We start from the raw sequence: 21389 nt of genomic DNA on the forward strand, positions 1-21389 counted from the left end.
AGTACCGGAGGGAAATGTATGCTAGCTCTGGGGAGGATCAGAAATGCCCAGCCTTTGAGCTAATCAAGGCATATCGAAAATTAACTGGTGTGTGTATGTGTGTCTTCAAGAATCCAGAGAGCTCGTGGATGGGTGCAGTACGCATGCGCAGCCCACCCAGAGCAGCGCGGATGGCTAAACTTATCGTTACATTTAGTTATTCGACATATATATGCTAGTGGCTTTGAGGGATCTGATACCTTCTTGACCTCCATGCATACACAGGCCTGCCCTCTCTGTCTCCCCATGTGCACATTCATTCAGTCACACAAACACAGACGATCTGTCTTAGGGCTGGTGGCGGAACAGCTCAGTAATAGAGAGAGGGGGTTGCCCAGCTTGTGAGGCTCTGGGTTGGATACCCAAGTATTCTGAAAGCAAAGCAATCTCTATTTTAGCAAATGGAAGCTAACTTCTCCTTGTCAGGTTCATGAAATACACGAAACCTCCCTGGTGAGTCACGGTGATATGCCCTAGTAACTTTGGGTGGGGTTTCAGCAAAACTCCAGGCCTCCAGTCATATCACAAGAAATAAGTTCCGCCAATAACCTGAATGGTTTGCAAGGAGGCTGGTCCCCATTTGACTCTCCAGATGAGAAGTAAGACTGTCTGATCTAGCCTTATGAGCCTTGGGGGGGGGGGGGGGGGATGCATGTAAAAGAATTTGCTAAAATATTTCTGGACTTCTGACCTGAGTCCTAGGAAATAAAGCGTGTGTGTGTGTGTGTGTGTGTGTGTGTGTGTGTGTGTGTGTGTGTGTGTGTGTTTGCAGCTGAGACAGGGTCTCACTTGTAGCCCAAGCTGGATGCAAATTCACCCTGTACCCCAGCCTGCCCTTAAACCCTAATTGTCTCAGTCACCCAGGTAGGTTAGGTATGTTGTGAATACGCCCACCTGAAAAAGCTTGGGGCCCTTAGGCATGATCTCCATTTAGGGGTTATCTAGAACCTAGGGTTGGACCTAGGACAGCAGGGTTGAGAAAGACTAAAGGGTATTTCACTTACACCCCTTTAGACACCCGGAACTTTCAAAGCACCCTTGCTGGCTTGCCCTCAGAGGTGGGCGAGCCCCGGAGCGCCAGAGCTGTCCCCTGAATCTCTGGGCGACTCCTGAGTGCACAGGCAGCGGAGGGAGCCCAGGAGGCCGCCTCTGCAGATCCAGGGCCTTGCGCAGGAGGCGCTGCGGAGCGAGGCGGGGGCGGGGCGGCAGCGGAGAGGCCGACCCGAGCGAGCCCGCCAGCCAGCGCCGCGCGCGCCGCCGCCACCTCCGCTGCTCGGCCCGGTCCCGGAGCGGCCGGGCGCCGAGCCGAGGCCCGCGGCCGGCCGCATGAAGGACTGCGAGTACCAGCAGATAAGCCCCGGGGCCGCCCCGCCGCCCGCCTCCCCCGGGGCGCGTCGCCCCGGCCCCGCCGCGCCCCCTGCTCCAAGCCCCGGGCCCGCGCCTGGCGCGTCGCGCTGGAGCGGCAGCGGCAGCGGCAGTGGCAGCGGCAGCGGGAGCCTGGGCCGCCGGCCCCGGCGTAAGTGGGAGGTGTTCCCGGGCCGCAACCGCTTCTACTGCGGCGGCCGGCTCATGTTGGCCGGCCACGGCGGCGTCTTCGCGCTCACGCTGCTGCTCATCCTCAGCACCACCATCCTCTTCTTCGTCTTCGAGTGAGTTCGCGCACCCCCACCCCCACCCCGGCGCTGCGTCCCCGGCCGCTGCTCCTTCCCCGCCCGCATCCGTGTGCCCTCGGGCCTCCGCCCGCCCCGGATCCCCGGAACCCCTCCTCGTCACCCGGACCTTGTGTGCCGCGCCCCGGTCACCAGCTTTTGCCGAGGGGTCCCTCAGGTCCCCCTGCCCTCCTATCACTCGCTGGCTGGTTCTTGCCTATCCCAGGCTCTTTCTGACCCTTCTAGGCGTCTTTCATTCCTGTCCTCTGACAAGTAAGTTTTTGTGTCTTTTGGCTGTGGACACCCTACCATGAATTTCCTAGGCGTCTTCTCAGGTCCCTCCAAGGCTCTACGGGGTCCTGTCTCCCACATCCGCTTTCCCTCAGTCATGGTCACCCTAGGCCCCAAGGCAATCCTCCCTAAAGCATCTCTGGGCTTCTCAGATAGCCCCTTCTCTCTTTAACACTTTCCTTAGTTTCTCCAAAGCTTCTTCCAGACCCTTTCTTAGCTCCCTAGCCCTCTAGGTGTCTCCCACCCTGACCTGCCTCTTTCTCCTCTGGACACTCCGGAGCATCCCTCGGTGGCGTTCCACCACCAGGACAGCAGCATCACGATCCTTTTCAGGAAAGAGACCTGAGTGCTTTCACGGGACTTGTCTTATTTGCCCCTATGGGCTTCTGATCTTTCCCCAGTGACCTAGGGCTGACCCACACTGTACAGGACTGAAGGATGGAAGAGTGGCTGCTTGTGGCTTTCTCGAGGCCCCTCATGCATCGAAAGTTTCCATCCACCCTCAACCTCTAACTGGGAGTCACCTGCCTTGTGACTCCTTGCAGGCACAGGCTTCCCCCCCCCTCCGCCCCCATGCACGCACACCCGCCGAGCCCCGCCTTTCCCTCCTACTTTTCCCTTTTCTTTGGGGTTGGTTTCTTTTATTATTCGATTAAGAACTCCATCTCTGGCTCCAATCCCAGCTCCACCTCCCACTAGTTGTGTGGCCTGGGGCAGTCATTTTACCTTTCCAAACCTCAGTGCCCTCATCTGTAGAATGGGAACTTTCATAGTACCCACCTCCGACAGGGTTCTATTGAGATTGGTACCTGGTCATGCTTACAAGCCTTTAGCTTTTTTCTCCCCCCCCCCCCCCAGATATATTCATCATTTATTTACTTATTCTCTTGCATCCAAGCTTCTAACACTCGATGTTGGCAGCTATTCCTATCAAAAATCACTTCCCCGGGGTTTTGGGGGGTGGGGGGAGAGGCACATGTCATGAAGAGGCTGTCTGAGTGACCAGTTCTCAGATAACTTTCCAGACCTGGATTATGTGTCTGCAACTGCAAGGTGAAGACTTCCTTCCCTTCTACCCTCCCCCAAAATGCTCTGCCCTTCCACTGGGTCGGGACAGAAAAAAAAAAGTTCAGGGTGTATTGCAGAGAGAGTGCTGGGATCCTAGCTCATGCTGGGCCAAGTTTCTTTTCCACCAAGCTATGACTATGGCTTCTTGCGTGCTGTGGAAATGTTTTTTTCCAGAGCCCTCAGGCCACTCTCTGTAGTGCTCACACCCAGGGTTATGGCCCAGGCAGGAGGAAGTAATGCTGACTGCTCTATGCCACTTTTGGATTTGGGTATCTTCATGGTGGTACTGTGTTGATTTGAGCCAGGAAGGAAGAATTCCTACCCTTAGGGAGAACAGACCAATCACCTTGGCTTTCCTCTGCTCTTGTTGTCATTTGGGGGGTGACTTTGAGGGCAGGGTTTAGTGACAACCCGTAGTCCTGCTGGGTGTTTGGGGGTGCTCCGGTGCTCCGAGGACTCAGAAGAGGAACCAGCATGGTAGGCACACCTTTAGGGAGGACAAGGTTGGTAAGAGATGCTCACTCCCCACTGCTCTGGGGAAGGTACTTGGCTCTTGGTGGAGACCTTTCCTGGTACAAATCATTTCACTTTCCTGTTTGCTGGGAAATTACGTCATAACCCACCAGGCTTCCCAGCTTCTACCCCACTTCCCACTCCTCACAGCAGACATAACCCCTTGACATCAGACTTCAGGCTCCCCAGTTCTCTCTCTGGGTTAGAGCCCCAGCTCTAATAATGGCTTCCTATGGCGCCCGGTCGTCTTCTGCCGAGTTGTCCTCTTAAATTCATTGGCCTGCTGGTTTGCCTCTGTGCTGTTTGGAGCACCCTCATGGTCCACTCATTTCAGTCTCTCCCTGTCTGCCTGTACTATAGATACACACTTGCTTGGTCATTTCGTGCTTGTCTTTTCTTTGAGAACACAGGAAATCTCTGCATTGCTGTGTATTTAGTGCCTAGAGCCAATACAAGGGATTCAGTCAGTGCGCAACACAGCAAGTGCTCGTGGAATGAGTGAGTGGATAGATCACTTGCTGGGAGTGTGGAGATGCCAGCTTGTAATTGGCACCCTGACTGGGTGCCCTGGTGTTGGTATTTCCCGAGGGCTCTGCAAGTCCCAGGCTCCATTCCCCAGACGCCGGCTTGTGCGAGAACTAGGTGAGCCGTCCAGCATGATACCTAGACCTGGCTGGTTCTGTTGGAGAGTTGGACATGCAGAAGTGTGTTGGGCAGAGGGTAGCCCACTAGGAGCCCTTGACTTTGGCAGGCTTCAGTCCTGAGGGAAGGCCTCTGAAGGCTTCAGAAGCAGTATTCAGTTGGCCTGGTTTAGCTCCCTGCCTCTTCGGGCCCCTGGAACGTTGGCTGGCCCCCAGCCTCCCGATAGGCATCTCCAAGCTGCAGCCCCCATTCTGTCGAATCCTCTCTGGCTTCAGTGGGAAGGCAGGGGCTGGCTGCAGCACAGACATCACAGTAAACGCTCCTGACCTGCTTTGCCCACATTGTTTAAACTTTCTAAACGTCTTCATCTGTGAAGTTTAAAGTATAAGGTCAGAGGATCTCGTGAAGATTCGAGAAATACATGTCAAATGCACAGTCGTGTATCTAGCACATAGTAGCTGTGTGTATGTCGGGCATTTGATTAATTAATCTTGAGACAGGATCTCAGCATACAGTCCTGGCTGGTCTTGAAATCACAGAGATCTACCTGCCTGTGTTTCTGAGTGATGGGATTAAAGGTGTGTGCCAGCCTTCCTGACAGAATTGTAGCCCAGACTGGCCTCAAACTCTCAGGCTTTCAGTGCCACCATTATAGGCATATAACGTCACGTCTGGCTTATACAGCAGATATCGATTTAATAGTTATTATTATTGTTGTTATGATTATTACTTTGTGAGTGGTAGACAGCATTCCACCACTGAGCTGTGTCCCCAGCCTGTAAGTATAATTTATAATGACTTATTGACTAGGGCAATCTCTAGTACATAGTAAATCTTTAGAAGATGGCAGGAGACAACTTAGTGGTAAATTACTGACCTACCATACACAAGGCATTGGGTTTGGTCTCAATACTGAAAAAAAAATATGGTAGCTACTTCCTTTCCATGAGGGAAGCACCGTTCATTTGATAGGTATGTCCTGGGCGAGGGATGTTGTCTGTGCCCACAGAGAAGCTCATTAGTTAGCAGGGGGAAGGGAAGCAACATAGTCACAGACAAGCAGGGTTTTGTTTTGACAGGATCTTTATGGTCCTGGCTAGTCTGGAACTCAGTGTATAGACCGAGCTGGCCTAGGATTCACAGGGATCTGCCTGCTTCTGTCCATAGTTCTGGGATTAAAGGTGTGAGCTGCCACACCTAAATTAATTTATGTTTTTGTTATTTTGTCCCATTTCCCTACCTACCCACCCAGCTGAGGTTTGAACCCAGGGCCTTGCACTACCACTGAGCTAAATCCCCAACCATTAATATGTTTTTTTAGCTTTGTTTATCCTAATGTGTTTGAGTGTTTTACCTGCATATGTATAAAGGCACTGTGTAGAGTTCAGAAGAGGGTCCTGGATCCCCTGGGACTGGTATTAGGGATGGGTGAGAGCCACTGTGTGGATGCTGGGAGCTGAACCCAGGTCCTCTGAAAGAGCAGCAAGTGTTCATAACCACTGAGCCATGTCTCTAGCCCCACAGGGGAGGAGAGTCCTGTAGGATGAGGCTGAGGAAACCTTAGTAAAGCTTGGGACAGGGCTGGCCTAGTAGGCCGATTGAGAGTTTGGGTTCTGTCCGAAGCCTTCGGAGAGTTTCAAGCAGGATTCCAGCAAGATCTGCTTTACGTTTGCAGACAGTGGCTGTGGCTTTGAAATGGACAGCAGAGTGACAAAGAAGACTGCCACGAGCACCCACTGCATCCTAAAGCCACGTCCCCACCAATAGCCAGTCCTTCTAGAACATTACAGCCCTAAAATGGAAGCGAGCCTGTGGTCATCAGCCTGCTTACTGGGAGGAGCATGACATCCTGCAAGCAAGTTGTTCTTGGAACCAGCCTGGGTCAGGGAGCCTGAGAGAACCCCCTGGAGTCAGTGTCTAGGGCAGCAGGGGCAGGGGCATTGCAACATTGCCATGGATGGTTACTCAAGGGGCGGCCCCCTAAATTGGTAATGGCTTCCTGAAGTGCTGTGTCTGCTAACAAGATTCTGAGGCTGCAGCAAGTGCTGGGAGTCAGGTCTGGAGAGATGGCTCAGTAATTGAAAGCACCTGCTAGTCTTTCAGAGGACCCAGGTTCAATTCCTAGCACCCATATGGTGGCTTGCAACCATCTCTACTTCACTCCAGAGTGTCTAACACCTTCTGGCTTCTTTAGTCACCAGTTATTCACATGGTACACAGTCAGGACTGCAGGCAAAAACACCCATTCACAGAAATTATTAAAGTAATATTTTTTTAAATGCTAAGTACTGAGCTGGACACAATGTTGTCTTCCTATGCTGTCCTAGCTCTTGGGGCTGAGGTAGGAAGATGGCTTGTGTCCAGGGGTTCAGAGCCAGCCCAGGAAGCCCTTGTCTATTTCTATTTCCATCTCTCTCTCTGTCTGTCAGTCTGGTTTTTATTACATTCCATTTACTTTGTATACATGTGTATGTGGGTGTGTCATGGTGTGTGTGTGCACGTGCACTATGGTGAGGTCAGAGGACACCTGTGGGGGTCATTCTTTTCATTTCATCATGTGGGTTCCAGGATCAAACTCAGGCCAGCACCAATGGTAGTGCTTTTACATGCTGAAACAGCTTACTTGCCTGTTTTGGTTTTGGTTTTGCATTTTGGGGACAGAGTTTCATAGAACCCAAGCTGGCTATGAAGGAAGGATGGCCTTGGACTGCTGACTTTCCTGCTTGGGCCTTCTGAGTGTGCATACTACCACAAAAAGGCTAGGTATGGTGGTCCATGTGTATTCAGGAGCTGGAGGCAGAAAAATCAAGAATCAAGGCCAGCCTGAGCTACTTAGAGGGTTTCAGGCCAGTTTGGGCTCTCTGGCAAGTTCCTGAGGCAGGAAGGAATGGAAGAAGAGGGCCCTGCCTGCCAGAGTGGAGTGAGGGAGAATATCTGTAGATCTCAACTGCCATTGGAAAAAGTCCAGGATTGACTAGTAATGTCTGCCCTGGGCACTTAGGGGAATGGCTGCACTCACCTCCAGCCACACTTCAGGGAGAGGCTCTTTTTGGGAATGTACTATCTGGGGCAGTACCAGGGAGCCTGGGGGTAATCTGGACTCTCTTCTTTCCTAGCTGTCCCTACTTGGCCCGCACACTGACCCTGGCCATCCCCATCATCGCCGCCATCCTCTTCTTCTTCGTCATGAGCTGTCTCCTGCAGACCAGTTTCACTGACCCTGGCATCCTACCCCGGGCCACCGTCTGTGAGGCCGCTGCCCTGGAGAAGCAGATCGGTGAGGCTCTTACTCCCAGCCAGGCCTGTAGCTCCCTGCAGCCTGGCTTTCTCCTACAGCCTTGAGCTAGGAATTAAGGGTGCAGCAGTGAGCAGAGCAGGCTGGAGCTGACACTGTGAGAGGGGAGACAGACAGTGAGTAAGCAGGCAAAGAAGTGAGCAAGAAATGGCTGGCAGCCAGCTCAGAGCTGAGTGCTTCCGGGGTGCCTGGCAATGCTTTAAGCCGCCTGTATGTGGGGCTACTTAATTTTCATAAGCCAATGAGGTCAGTACTGTTACTCTCTTTCTATTCATTCGTGAAATGAGACACAGAATGGTTAAGTACATGGTTCAAGATCACACAGCTGTGGCTGCACAGTGGTGGCGCACGCCTTTTATCCCAGCATTGAGGAGGCAGAGGCAGGTGGACCTCTGAGTTTGAGGCCAGCCTGGTCTACAGAGTAAGTTGCTGGACAGCCAAAGCTACGTATTGAGACCCTGTCTCAGAAAAACAAACAAATAAACAAAGATGGCACAGGAAGTGCACAGACGGGGAAGCAATTTCAGGCAGCGGTTGGCCCAAGCCCCTGCTTTTAGAATTTTTTTTTCAGACCAGGTCTTATGTAGTCTAGGCAACTCACTGTGTAGCTGAAGATGCCTTCATTTCTGCTCTGTCCCTCTCCATCTCTTAAGTGCTGGGTTATGGGCATCTCCCTCACACTCGGCTAAATGTTTGTGTAGTCTTTATTTATTCAATCATGAGACACTTATTGACCCCTGCTGTGTGCCATGAGCTCTTCCAGATGGTACTAAGGAATGAAAGAACGCCACAGTTGTCTCTGTCCTCCTGGGGGTCGAGGTGACACGCTAGGGTGTGAGGAAGACAGTAAATAAGTAAGTAGGATGTTAGGGAAGAGACACAGGGCTAGGGGAGGGCTAAGAAAGAAAGAAGTATAGGCCTGGGCAGGGGAGCAGGCGAGGACACAGCAGCAGAGGGCATGGCCTGTGTCAGGACAAGCCCTGGATGCTGTGGTAAGAAGAAAAGTGTCCGTCCACAGAGGTAAAAGCATAGAGGAGGGAAAGGCTGGGTGCCCAGAAAGAACCTGCCTTCCTAGGCCTCTGGGTAGCTAACCCTTTATTCTTCCCTGAGAAGAGACCTAAACCCAAGGCCAAGACCTTCATCTCTGCTGGCCCCACCCCAGCTCCTTCCTGCTGAGAAGTGACTCGGATGTTTGCACACCTCCAGGGTTTCCGGTCATGGTTGGCTCGTTGCCCTAAGAAGGCAGCGATCACATAGGCTCTTAACCACCTAGCTGGCCTGATGAGATCTAGTGACCTGCAAATGTCGGAGCCGACTGTGTCTAACCCTGGGAATCATCTTTGCTGACTCTGGAGCAGCTCACCGGAGCCCAGGAGGATACCTCTCAGCTTTGCCTGTTCATACCACCTCCTCTGCCCAGGATGGGGGCGGGAGGTGGGGTGAGGTGGGGGCAGCCACACTCATGGTCTTCCTCTAGAAGCTGGCTTCCTTCCCCTTGCACTGTCCCCCGCCCCCAATTCACATCCTCCGAGTATGACCTGAGCTTCAGAGCAGCCACTGGGTTCACCTTCCCTTCAATCAGACTAATCCTGAGACAGAGGCCTGGCTGCCTAGAATCCTCTGGCTTCTGAACTGCTTGGCTCAGAAACCATAGTAATCCCCATGTTTGGGGAGAGCGTGATTGTATGTCCAGTACTGTCTACTGTTATTCCCATGGATCTTCACATCTGCTTATGTGCATGGGGGCGGGGGTAGTGATCCCATTGGCCAGATGTGCCAATGTAGACTCCAAACAAGGGTGCCAAAAGTGAAGGGAGAGGAGGGGGCCCTCTTCCCACACTCTGGGCTTTGTGTGGAGGGATGGCAAAAGGATACCTCCCTTGCATCCATTATCAACGCCTTAGTGTCCTGTATCCTGGGCCAGACCTTCTATGACACAGCCCCACGTCCCTTCTTCCTTTTCTGTTCCTGGACCTCATGGCCGTCATGATGAAATTGTTTGTTGCTGGGGTGTGCGGTCATGGATGTCTGGTTCACCTTATCACTGTGCAGGAAGTTCAGTGGTGTTAGCTAAAGAAAGGGGTGGTTGGAAGGATGATGAGGAATGGGGAGACCTGGAGGCTCCCCCGTTGCACTGGAGACCTGTGAGAGGGTTTGGTGTCTCCCCAGGAGGACATGGCGGGTACATGTAGTCCACTCTCTCTCCTGGCAGCCAACTGGCTGACAAGAATCTAATGACAGGAGTGTAATCTGAAGCCTGTGGGGTCAGGCCCGTGTTAAGTCTAGCAGGAAGAGGCTTTGAAAGATCATTGGTGAATTGAGGGTGTCTTCTATGTGCGTGGCTTTGAGAGGTGACAGTTGCCACCCTGTGAGGTTATCTGGACTTCAAGCACAGGAAACTTCCTGAAGGAACTCTCCAGGCAGACAGAAGAGCAAAGAGGATGAGGCAGGAGAAGAGCAGGACCAGGCATGGGGCTACGCAGTGGGCCACCTTACCTGGAACACGCTGTGAAGGGAAGCCATGTTGAAGGGTGGTATAGAATCAGGGCCTAAGACAAGGTCTGTCCTCTGTGATGTCCTGTGATGCTCACAGCCTATCCCATCAGCCACTATGTGTCTGCCCCCGGCTGACCCAAGGGCCCTTTCCCTGGCAGGTTGTCTCCTTTCCTTCCCAGTCAGGTTCAGGGCCCTGCTAACCAGGATACCCTTCCTACTTTTACCCCTCGGTTGTAATTGTTTCTCTGAGACTCAGTTTTGCCTTTGACCCTCCTAAGCTTAGGAGTTTGAGAGATTCCCTCGCCCCCTCAGCTTGCTTTCCTGAAGAGCAGAGCAGTCCCTGGAATTCAGCTTGCAGGATTTTTACCCTTCTCAGCTCTACCTTCATTCCTTTGTTTATTTTTCTTTCTTCCTTTCTTTCTTCCTTTCTTGTTTCTTTTTTGTTTGTTAGTTATTTTGAAATAGGGTCTTTCTATGTATCCTTAGCTGGCTTGGATATATTTGGGTCAATATATAGACCAAGCTGGTATTCTTCTGTCTCTGTCTTTCCTAGGTGCTAGGATAGGACTGCAGGCTCCTGGTCTACCTAACTCCCATCCTTCCCCCCTTCCTCCCTTCCCCCTTCCTCCCTTCCCCCCAGGTAGTGGCAACTGCCAGTGGTTATGAACTACTATGTGGGTGCTGGGAACCGAATCTGAATCTGAGCCCCCACAAGACTAACAAATGTTCTTAGCCTTTGAACCATCCCTCCATTTCCTCCCATCATCTCCTGAGTGTTTTACTTTAAATGGTTCACTTTTTTATGAGACTGGTCTACACAGCAAGTTCTTTTTTTGTTGTTGTTTTGTTTTTTTGTTTTGTTTTTTTGTTTTGTTTTGTTTTTGAGACAGGGTTTCTCTGTGTAGCCCTGGCTGTCCTGGAACTCTGTAGACCAGGCTGGCCTCGAACTCAGAAATCCACCTGCCTCTGCCTCCCAAGTGCTAGGATTAAAGGCGTGCGCCACCACTTCCCAGCTACACAGCAAGTTCTAGGTCACCATAACAAGACCCTGTGTAGCCCCTCCCAAAAAATCAACAATCAATCACGTTAAAATATAGCCCTAAGCTGTATAATAGCTCTTCAGTTGCTGATAAACCCCATATATAATTGCAGTCCCACATTATACCACCTAATGGCATCAGAACCTTCTTACTTTGCATAACATTCGTGTGGGGAAATCACCTTCAGACACAACGATGCAATTCTCGAAACTCCCCTTACATGACATGGGACTGTATTTCAAAAGAGAAATTTTTATGAGCCTCTTGTAAACAAAGCCAGGCTCACTTGCTCTGCATTGAAGGTTATCATGTAAGAGAAAGCCAGGCTGCAAGGTTCCTGGCCATTTTGGCTGTTGAGGCAAATTCATGGAGCTGTGTATAGTCTCGGTATACGTGGAGACCTCCCTTTCGCTGGAGTAGAAGGCTGGAGAGAGACTTGAAAGGGAAGAACTTTCTCAGACCATGATTCACTTGCCTACTGTAGGAGACTTCCTGCGAGACCAGCGGCAGACACCTTCCCCCATTTCCTCCCACTCCCGATACCCAAGGCACATGGCCTTGGCTCCTCTGGGTCTTCACCTTTTCTTGCCCTGTCCCCCAGCCCCCACCGCAACCCCCTGTCTGGGTGCTTCCCATACCTGCTGAGAGGGTATCTGATTCTATCTGGGATATTGCCACTTTTTGTTTTATTTTGGTTTGGATGTTTTGGGCTTGTGTAGCTCAGGCTCAGTAAAGATGCCCTCGAGCTGTTGCTGCTTCACCTTCATCTCCCAAGCATCCAGGTTATTATCCTGTGCACAACCACACCCAGTTCACATGGTACTGGGGATCAGACTTGGGCTTTGTGAGTGTTTGGCAAACTGCTACCAACTGACTGAGCTATATCTCAGCCTGATTTTAGGTTTTGAGACTGAGTCTCTTAGGGTAGCCAGGCTGGCCCGGAATTCCAAGTTCTACCTTTACCTCCCATTCCCTAAGAGTCCAAGTACCTGATGTGTCTTCCTCTTCTTCCTCTTCTTCCTCTTCTTCTTCAATTAATTAATTTATTTTATGTATATGAGTACACTGTAGCTGTCTTCAGACACACCAGAAGAGGACCCCATTATAGATGGTTGTGAGCCACCATGTGGTTACTGGGAATTGAACTTAGGACCTTTGGAAGAGCAGTCAGTACTCTTAACCGCTGAGCCCTCATATGTATTCTTGGTGGTGGTGCTTGGGTTATTTTCTTTACTTGTTTCAGTTTTGCAAGACAGGGTTTCTCTGTGTAGCCCTGGCTGCCCTGGAACTCACTCTGTAGACCAGGCTGGCTTCTAGCTCACAGATCCACCTTCCTCTGCCTCCCGAGTGCCAGGTTTAAGGTGTGCATCATCACATCTGGCTTCTGTATGAAGAGCATAGACACCAAAATCAGTAACTGAGTAGCTATGGGTTAGGCTTTAATAAAACATCACCTCTAATCTGCATGAAGTCTTACATGTTGCCCATTTTAGAGGTGAGGAAACTGAGGCTCTAGAAGGCTGACAAGCAGCCGAGCCATGTTTCAAACTGAAATCAGCTTGGACTCAAGTCACCCCCCCACCCCCCATCGTGGCAAGGGCATTGATTCACGCTGCTTTCTATGTAACCATACAGTTACAGCCTCTGTGTGAGTCTGCCCACAGGCAAAGATCTTCCTGGATCTCCAGGCCCTGCACTAAACCTGGTTCGTGACTGGGGCTCCATCAACCTCTAGGAATGAATAGAGTGGTCACATGGGGATTACAGTGAGCAGAACTTGAAGGTGGGTTTATGGTTTACCTTTAGCTGCACTAACCATTGCGGGAGCCAGTAATAGACTACCTGCCCAGCATGTGGTTCTATCCCTAGCTCTGCACAAGGAAAAGTCTCTTCAGTAGCCTGCCTTAGTAGGATGAAATCCTGGTCCACAGCAGTACTGGCTCCCAGTGGCAGCCCCAGCCCCCCAAAAAGCTATTTTGAAGGTGTGGGGGCTCCTGGCTCAGGCAGGAAGAGGGCATGGGGAAGTCATTTGCCTCTCAGAGCCGTACAGGCATGGGGAGAGGCTGAGCCCCATTTCTTGAACTGACTTCCTCTGAGTTTCCTGTCTGTAAGGCACACCGGCGAGGGTGCTCACCACCTCGTGGGCATCTATGGGTCATAGCTGAAAGCTCTGAAATGCATCCTAGGGCCCCTTCAGGCCACGGCAGTTCTTAGCAGCCGCTTCCTCCTGCTTTTAGCAAGGATTATTTTCCCTCACAGGCTGCAGCCAGAGAATCAGAAGCCAGTCATGTGCACAGCAAGGCCTTGTCTCACACAACCTGTAACGCAGACTTTCTTTTCTTTTTATGGATTGGGATGCTTTCCTTGCATGGATGTTTGTGTACCATTCTATCTCCTGCCCACGGAGATCTGAAGAGGGCATTGGATGTCCTGGGCCCAGAGTTGTAGGAAGTCATGAGCCACCATGAGTGCTGGGAATTGAACTCAGGTCCTCTGGACAAGCAGTCAGTGCTCTTAACCTCTGAGCTTCCTCTCTAGATGTTTTTACTGGGATGTGCCAAGCAGGCATAGAGTGAGCAGACATTCTGGCTCATTTATATGTATAGACCCCTTACCCACCACAGCCAGGCCTTGTACAGTATCCTGTGAGCAGTGAATGCTCCTGTGTGAAGTAATGAACTCATGGATGTCTTGGGAGCCATAGATTAAAATCTCAGCCCTACCTCATGCTATGGGTTATCTCAGTTCCCGTCTTCAGGATATGTGCTCTGATTCAGGGGTCTCGGTATATATACCTCGGTATCCTGTCTCCTCCCTGCTGAGCCTTAAAAGGCTCAACTTTTAGTCAGGAGTGGTCAACAAGTTGTCACTGATGGTAGTTGCTGGGCGGAGCAGGTGACAGGCACACTAGCTCAGTATTGCCTCTACAAGCCTCCTTTGGCCAAACTGTGACCTCTGTCCATTGTGTGCCAGCTCTCTGTTCCCTCTGAGTCTTCTTGGCAGCATCACTTCCTCTGTCACCTTTCTGGGGGGGAGGGGACTTCCCTACCAGGGACTGGAACAGGCTGCAAAGAGCTCCCTCCCTGCCTTGTGGGAGAGACCAAGGTTCCTCTGTGTCCTGAGGAGGATCTCTGGGATCCGGTGAGATTTCCAGAAGGTTCTCTCAACACTAGAGAGGGTCTGTGTCTGCCCTTCACTCCCGGATGGCTGCATTCCAAAGGTTTCTTTATAACTCAGTGTGTGTCAGTATGTGTATAGCAACAGTAACAGTGTCAGCTAATATTTACAAAGCTGGGCATTCCTCATCTGAAAATTCTAAATGCTTCAAAATCTGAGTCTTTTGTTTGGTAATTTTTTTCAGGACATGGTTCCTTTGTATAATCCTAGCTGGTCTCAAACTCACAGACAACTGCCTGTTTCAGCTTCCTCTGTGCTTGGATTAAAGGCATGTGCCACCACAGCCCAGCTTTCTTTTCCATTCCTTTCCTTTTCTTTTTTTCCGCACCAGACCTCATCTGACAGACTGCAGTCAAAACACAGGTGCACTAAAAATGTCACATAAAATTACCTTTGGAGCCAGGTGAGGTGGCTCACACTTTTAATCCCAGCAGAAGCAAGTAGATCTCTGTGAGTTCATGGCCCTGCCTCAAAACAATAATGGAAAAAACCCCTTCTAGTTATGCGTAAAAGACCTGTATGATACAGAAGGAGATTTCATGTGTGTTTTGGATGCGACTGTCTAGATGTGTCATTATGTATATGCAGATATTCCAAAATCTGAAAAATTGCCAAATTTAAAACATTTGTGGTCCACAGTATTGCAGGTAAGGGATACACAGCCTTCCCTGTGCTCTTGCTAAATAAATATTAGACATTGTGTTAAACCCACTTGGTAAATTCTTAGCTAATTCTCCCAGTAACACTCTGGGGTAGATTCCATTCTGTTCCATTTTATTTATTTTATTTTATTGGTTTTTCAAGACAGGGTTTCTGTAGCTGTCTTGAAAGTCACTGTGTAGAGGAGTCTAGCCTCGAACTCACAGAAATCTTCCTACCTCCGCCTTCCAGATGCTGGGATTAAAGGTGGGCACCATACTCCCCTACCCTGGCTTATTCAGTTATTTTTAGCAGAGAAGCTGAATGATTTAATCGGCCTCACTCAGTAATCGCTTGGGCAGAGATGCATATCCATATGTCTTATTGGCTCAAAAGCCCCTGTACAGACAGGGAGACAGTGCTGGGCAGGTAGCCAAGGCTGGGGCCATGGGGGCAATGGCAAGGGATTTGGGGTTTGGTATGGCATAATGCCAATAGCTTGGAAAGAGCCAGGCAATCTGCTGCTTGGTCAGGACCAAGGTCAGTGGCTCCTGGGACTCCAACCTCACCACAGCAGACAGGCTGGGACCGCCTGATTTACTGATCAAGAAACTGAGGCTTAGAAGTGAAAGGACTTCCTAGGTAACAAGTAGAATTCCATGAAGCATTCACGCTCAGTGTTCTCAGTCTTCTGAGCCTGTGCCTTGGCTTTCCCGTAAATGACTACCGGGTAGCTACTTGCCCTTTCTGAACTTTACAGCCTTGGGCATTTTGGTGTTCATCTGCTTCTTTGGGCATGACAGCCGTTAAGCAGTTTACCCAAAGCACCTGCTCTTAAGTGGAAGGGGCAGGACTTGAACCCCTAGCCCTCCTCAGCCTTAAAGCTTGCCTTCTTCTGCTTGCTGCCTCATAGTTCTTAGCCCCAGGACCACCATTGTGTCACCTTGTCCCCTCTCAGGAGATGTCTAGCCAGAGGGAGGAGGCACACACACAGGTCCTGTCACAGCATCAAGTCCTGACAGCTGTGCTCCGTGTGGTGTGAGAAGCAGGAGTCTGCAAACCCTGAGAACAGATGGAGGATTGGAGATGAGTTTGGGCCTTGTGAATCCTCGAAAGATGAAGGGGGGGGGGGCTAGGGTTCATGGGCTGGGGACAGGAAGACCAGAGCAGCAGCAGCTTGTTAGGGAAGGGACGAGGGAGAAAGGTTGGGTCCCAGGGTGCAAGGCCTGGAATACACCTACCTGAGGGATGTGTGTGTGTATGTGTGTGTATGTGTGTGTATGTGTGTGTACATATATGATCATGCCACAGTACTCTAATAAAGGTCAGAGGCCTGACTTGTGGAAATCTGTTTTTTCTGTAACCATATGGGCCAAATCATGGTTGGCAGTAGGCACCTTTACCCACATCTCCAGCCCATTTTACTGTTAGATTTTTAATGTATATAGGTTTTTTGCCTGTATATGTGTCTATATACCGTGTGCATGCAGTGCCCTCAGAAGCCAGAAGGAGGTGTTGGGTCCTCTGGAACTGGACTTAGGGATAGTTATAACCACCATGTTGGTGCTGGGAACTGAACTGAACTCTGGTCTTCTACAAGACCAACAAGTGCTTTTAGCCACTGAACCATCTCCCCAGCCTTGTTTAGTTTTAGCATTTATTTATTTATTTATTTATTTATTTATTTATTTATTTATTAAGCAGGGTTTCCCCACGCAGCTCTGGCTGTTCTGGAACTCACTCTGTAGATCGGGCTGGCCTCGAACTCACAGAACTCTACCTACCTCTGTCTCTTGAATGCTGGCACTAAAGGCACGCACCACTACCCAGCTCCCCTTGTTTATTTTTAAAACAGAGGTTTTTTTTTTTTTTTTTTTTAAGATTTATTTATTTTATGTATGTGGGTACACTGTAACTGTCTTCAGACACACCAGAAGAGGGCATCAGATCCCATTACAGATGGTTGTGAGCCACCATGTGGTTGCTGGGAATTGAACTCAGGACCTCTGGAAGAGCAATCAGTGCTCTTTACGGCAGAGAGCCATCTCTCTAGCCCCAAAACAGAGTTTTATGTAGTCCATGTTAACCTTGAATTTGCCATGTAGTTTAGGGTAGCCTTAACTTATGATTGATTCTTCTGCCTCTGCCTCCCAACCACCGGGATTGCAGACATGCCCAACCTGAACTTGGATTGGGATACTGGGGATTAAACTCAAGGAAGGTACTCTACTGTTGAGGTACAACCCCACTATGACATGGGTTCAAATCCTGGTTTTGCTCTCTGCTGCATGGCCTAGGGCAAGTCTCCTCATTTGCTGAGCAAATCTTAGTTGTAAGACTGGGAGGTGGTCTTACCTTTAAAACTTGTAGTTAAGGAGACGTGTCTGCCTGAGGAAGGTTAGGATTTTAAGTCGGAGACCAGATTAAACTCTTTAGTATTACCCTGTCTCAAAAACCCAGCCGGGCAAGGTGGATGACTCAGTTGGTAGAGTGCGTGCCCAGCATTCCTCAAGCCCTGGGTTCAGTCTCCAGCACCACGCAGAACCTGACGTGGTAGTTCCGTGTCTGTGATTCCAGCATGTGGGAGGTGAGAGGATTCAGGGCCATCACCAGCTACATAGTGAGTTTAAAGCCAACCTGGCCACACCACTCTGCTTGTTATTTCTATTTTGCAAACTAGAGAGCGAAGGCTCAGTGCCATGGAGTCAGCCTCCTCGGCCCCCATCCCCCTGCCTTCTCCTGCTTCCTGTTCCAGAGAGGAAACACTCAGGTGCTTAGCTGCATTTTAAACGTGTATAAAATGTGTCAAGGCTGTGCTAAGAGCATGTCTGGTGGCTGGGAGCGTGAGGCCAGGATCCATTTCCCTCACTCGTTGGTACATGCCAGGCATCTGGACGAGACTCAGTGACTGCAGGTTGGCAGCTAAACTGGAGACACTGTGCAGTACACTGCAGCTAGGAGTGTTCCCTGGATGCATGTGAGCTCTGTCCATATCAACACAATAAGTGGGTGGGGCGGTGGCACCAACATTTGGGAGACAGATGCAGGAAGATCTCTGTGAGTTCAAGGGCAACCTGGCCTACAGAGTGAGTTCCAGGCCAACCAGGGCTACATAGTGAGACTATTCCTTCCTTCCTTCCTTCCTTCTTCTTTCCTTCCTTCCCCCCCCCCCCCCTCTTTCTATTGGTTCTTTGAAACAGGGTCTCTTTACACAGCCCTGACAGTCCTGGGATTTACTATGTGGACCAGTGTGTCCTTGAACTCACAGAGATCTGCTTGCCTCTGCCTCCCCAGTGCTGAGATTAAAAGGGTATGCCACCACACCTGGCTACATACTGTTCTTATCTGAACACAGATCTCGTGGGTTCAGCTTGCAGACACTCATCTAATGGAATATGGAGAATTTGCAGACTTCGAGTAAACTTGTTATTTCTTCCATTAAAAAAAAAAAAAAAAGAAAGGAAAAGGTAACTTTAACAGGTGGCTCACGTGTTGCCTTTCTGTCTTGCAGTGTAGTCAATGAACATGTCTTTTTCTAAAAAGAAAGAAGAGGGAAAGAGACATTATAGTCCAGGTTGGCCTTGAACTCACAGTTGTACTGCCTGCTTCCCAACATCTGGGATTACAGGCATGTGCTTTCGTGCCTTGCTCTGACATTCTTTTCTTTTGAGGAGGGGGGGCAATTTTTAAAAATTGGATATTTATCTGCATTCCAGATGCCATCCCCTTTCCCCATTTCCCCTCCCTAGAAAACCCCTATTCCATCCCCCCTCCTCCTTTTTGCTTTTATACCATTTTTTGTTGTTGTTATTGTTTTGTTTTTCGAGACAGGGTTTCTCTGTGCAGCCCAGGCTGTCCTGGAACTCACTCTGTAGACCAGGCTGGCCTCAAACTCAGAAATCCTCCTGCCTCTGCCTCCCAAGTGCTGGGATTAAAGGCGTGCACCACCACTGCCGGTGCTTTTATACCATTTTAATTACATGCATGTATTAAGGTCAGTTCTAGGTTGAGGGTCTAGCAATAGATATAGATAGTCAAGGAACAAGCAAGACAATAAACACAAATGGTCAAAGAACAAGCAAGGCAATAAACAAAGTTCTGTGAACACTCCCATGATCATAGCTCTGATGTTCTTTTTTGTTTTCATTACATTTTTATTCATTAAGATTTTATTGTTATTGCAGCGAAAAATAAAATCAAAATACTTCAGATTAAAATAAAAGATTTTATTTTTAATTATATGTGAGGGGTGGGAGGTGTGCACGCGTAAGAATGCTGGCTTTGGTGTGAGGTCAGGCCAGTGGTTTGTCGGTGCCATAGGTCTAGATTCAGTTGCTTCTCTGGGAAGTTTATCTCCTTCCTTTCACCATGACACTTCCATGTATTAGAAGTTGGATGTAGGCTTAATTAGATGCATATGGCCTCCCTAGCCTTGCCAGGAACTCTATCCCTGATGACCCTTCTCAGGGTAAGGCCAGCAGTGGTTTGAGCAGTCCATGCCTGAAGGGAGTGCTGGGTTCTTGACATTTGTCCCTCTGTTAGTGTCCCCTAACCCCCCCCTCCCATCTCCCTTGTTCCTGAGCTTATTCTCTTTGAGGTGCTGTCTGTCCCAGCCAGGCAGCTGTGGCTTCCCGCTACCGAGGGCCGTGGGCTGTCTTGGGTATCCTCATTTTCTCTCTTCACACCCTCAGATAACACAGGCAGCTCCACATACCGACCGCCTCCTCGGACTCGGGAGGTGATGATCAACGGACAGATGGTGAAGCTCAAGTATTGCTTCACCTGTAAGATGTTTCGGCCTCCCCGGACCTCACACTGCAGTGTCTGTGACAACTGTGTGGGTGAGTGGGGGTCCCCAAAGAGCTCTGAGAGATTGAGTCTTGGATTCAGGAAATCACATGTGGGGCAAGGCAGGCAGCATCTGAAATACTTAGGGCTGAGTGGGAGGGCTGTGTGACATCTCTTGGCCCAGGGCTGGTATATACCCTGTCCCACTGATCCCCGAGCATTGTGGCAGAGACCTTGAGCTTGTCTCCTGGCTTCAGTATGCTTCTCAGTAGGTCTGTGATCCCAGAAGCCTGGAGCTATAACATGGAAGACAGGGTGATCTAACTGAGAAGGAAGGCAGCGAGGGTGGGAGTCTGGGGGAGTGAGGTGGAAAGCATGGGCCAGAACTGAAAGTTGGCTCTGCTTGGTTTGTTCCCCTCATGCTATACAGCTCGATGAAGACCCATGACAGTCCCTTGGGAGGGTGTCCCAAGGGAGAGTATATGACACCTAAGCGAGCTGAGCCATGGTGACAGTGCACAGTTCCCAGGGCAGTGACTTCATGGTGCCAGCTCAGCACTCCCTAAAGAGGAGAGCGGGCACAGCAGGCATGAAGTGGGTGACTCAATGCCTGTTATTCATCTCTGCCAGTCTGCCCCACCCACTACCTTAGAGGCACCAGCCTTTGGCATAAGGCCTGCAACGGGCTCATGACCCAGATTCCCACAGGGACTTTCCTTACCAGGGTGTGACTCCCACCCTCAGGGACTTAGCAATGATATGAGCTCAGTCCTCTGTCCTGGCCTCTGGTGCCAGCTCTGCATGAGTTACGTCGTGGCCCAGCCGTCTCTGGACCTTAGGGCAAGAGCTGTTGGCATGTAGCTAGTAAGAGGCCATGGTCTGTGAGTCTTTGAAGCAGACACTGTTGGACTCTGGCAGGGGTCTGAGGCCAGCACATGTCTAGTTCAAGGGCAAGGCTGTATAAAAGAAGAGTAAGGAAACAGACCAGGAGACCCCTACCTAGTTTGAGGCCATGGGAGACTTTTTAAGGGAGTGGCTTTGTAGTTGACATCTGAAGGAGTTACTATGGAGCTAAAAGAATAGACAGGGAATGTGTCAGGCAGTGGGTGGGACTGATGAGCAAGGACTAGAAGCAGGGTGTGTCCCAGGGAAGGACAGGAGTCAGCTGGTGGGGAGGGGGCTAGTGCCAGCCTGGGGCAAGGCTAGCCACCCACCAGTGCTGATTGGAGACCCACACTAACTCCTCCTCCCCTTTCTAGAACGGTTTGACCATCACTGCCCTTGGGTGGGCAACTGTGTGGGGAGACGGAACTACCGCTTCTTTTATGCATTTATTCTCTCCCTCTCCTTCCTGACGGCCTTCATCTTCGCCTGCGTGGTCACCCACCTGACCCTGCGTGAGTTGGGGGACAAAGGGTGAAGGAAGGCAAACCGGTGAGCTCAACCCTAGCATAGGGCAGTGCTCACCCGCCCCCTGAGCTGTGTCTCTTTCTTCTTCTTAGTTTCTCAAGGAAGCAACTTCCTCTCCGCTCTAAAAAAGACACCAGCGAGATATCCTTTGCCAGCTGGTCACCCTGGGTGGGGAATTGAGGCCTCTTCATGTGGGGGGACGGGTCTCCAGGGTGGGGTGACTGACGGGGAGGGCCGTATCTGTTCTTTAGAATCCATTCTACCAGCTAGTTTGTGAAAACCCAGGCTAGACCTGATCATGGGTCGTGGAGAGGGGCTGAGCAAGCAATCTCAGGAAAGTGT

The 21389-nt window shown here is 50.4% G+C and overlaps 1 protein-coding gene across 9 annotated transcripts in view; it reads left to right on the forward strand.

Moving 5' to 3' along the window:
• The first annotated feature begins 1266 nt into the window (after window positions 1-1266).
• The window catches only part of Zdhhc18 (zDHHC palmitoyltransferase 18), a 31059-nt gene continuing 10936 nt past the window's right edge, over window positions 1267-21389 (forward strand). For 5 of the 9 annotated variants that reach the window (XM_034501870.2, XM_034501869.2, XM_034501868.2 and 2 more), the window contains exons 1-5: window positions 1267-1688; window positions 7319-7479; window positions 19541-19690; window positions 20897-21034; window positions 21140-21188. In XM_034501870.2, coding sequence (XP_034357761.1) covers window positions 1366-1688; window positions 7319-7479; window positions 19541-19690; window positions 20897-21034; window positions 21140-21188 — 821 coding nt within the window. In that variant the 5' untranslated portion in view covers window positions 1267-1365. The remainder of the gene's footprint in view (window positions 1689-7318; window positions 7480-19540; window positions 19691-20896; window positions 21035-21139; window positions 21189-21389) is intronic. The other 4 variants (XM_034501871.2, XM_076934024.1, XM_076934023.1 and 1 more) reach the window with 1 other exon arrangement.

This window comes from Arvicanthis niloticus, chromosome 5 (genome assembly GCF_011762505.2).
Source record: "Arvicanthis niloticus isolate mArvNil1 chromosome 5, mArvNil1.pat.X, whole genome shotgun sequence".
NCBI lineage: Eukaryota > Metazoa > Chordata > Mammalia > Rodentia > Muridae > Arvicanthis > Arvicanthis niloticus.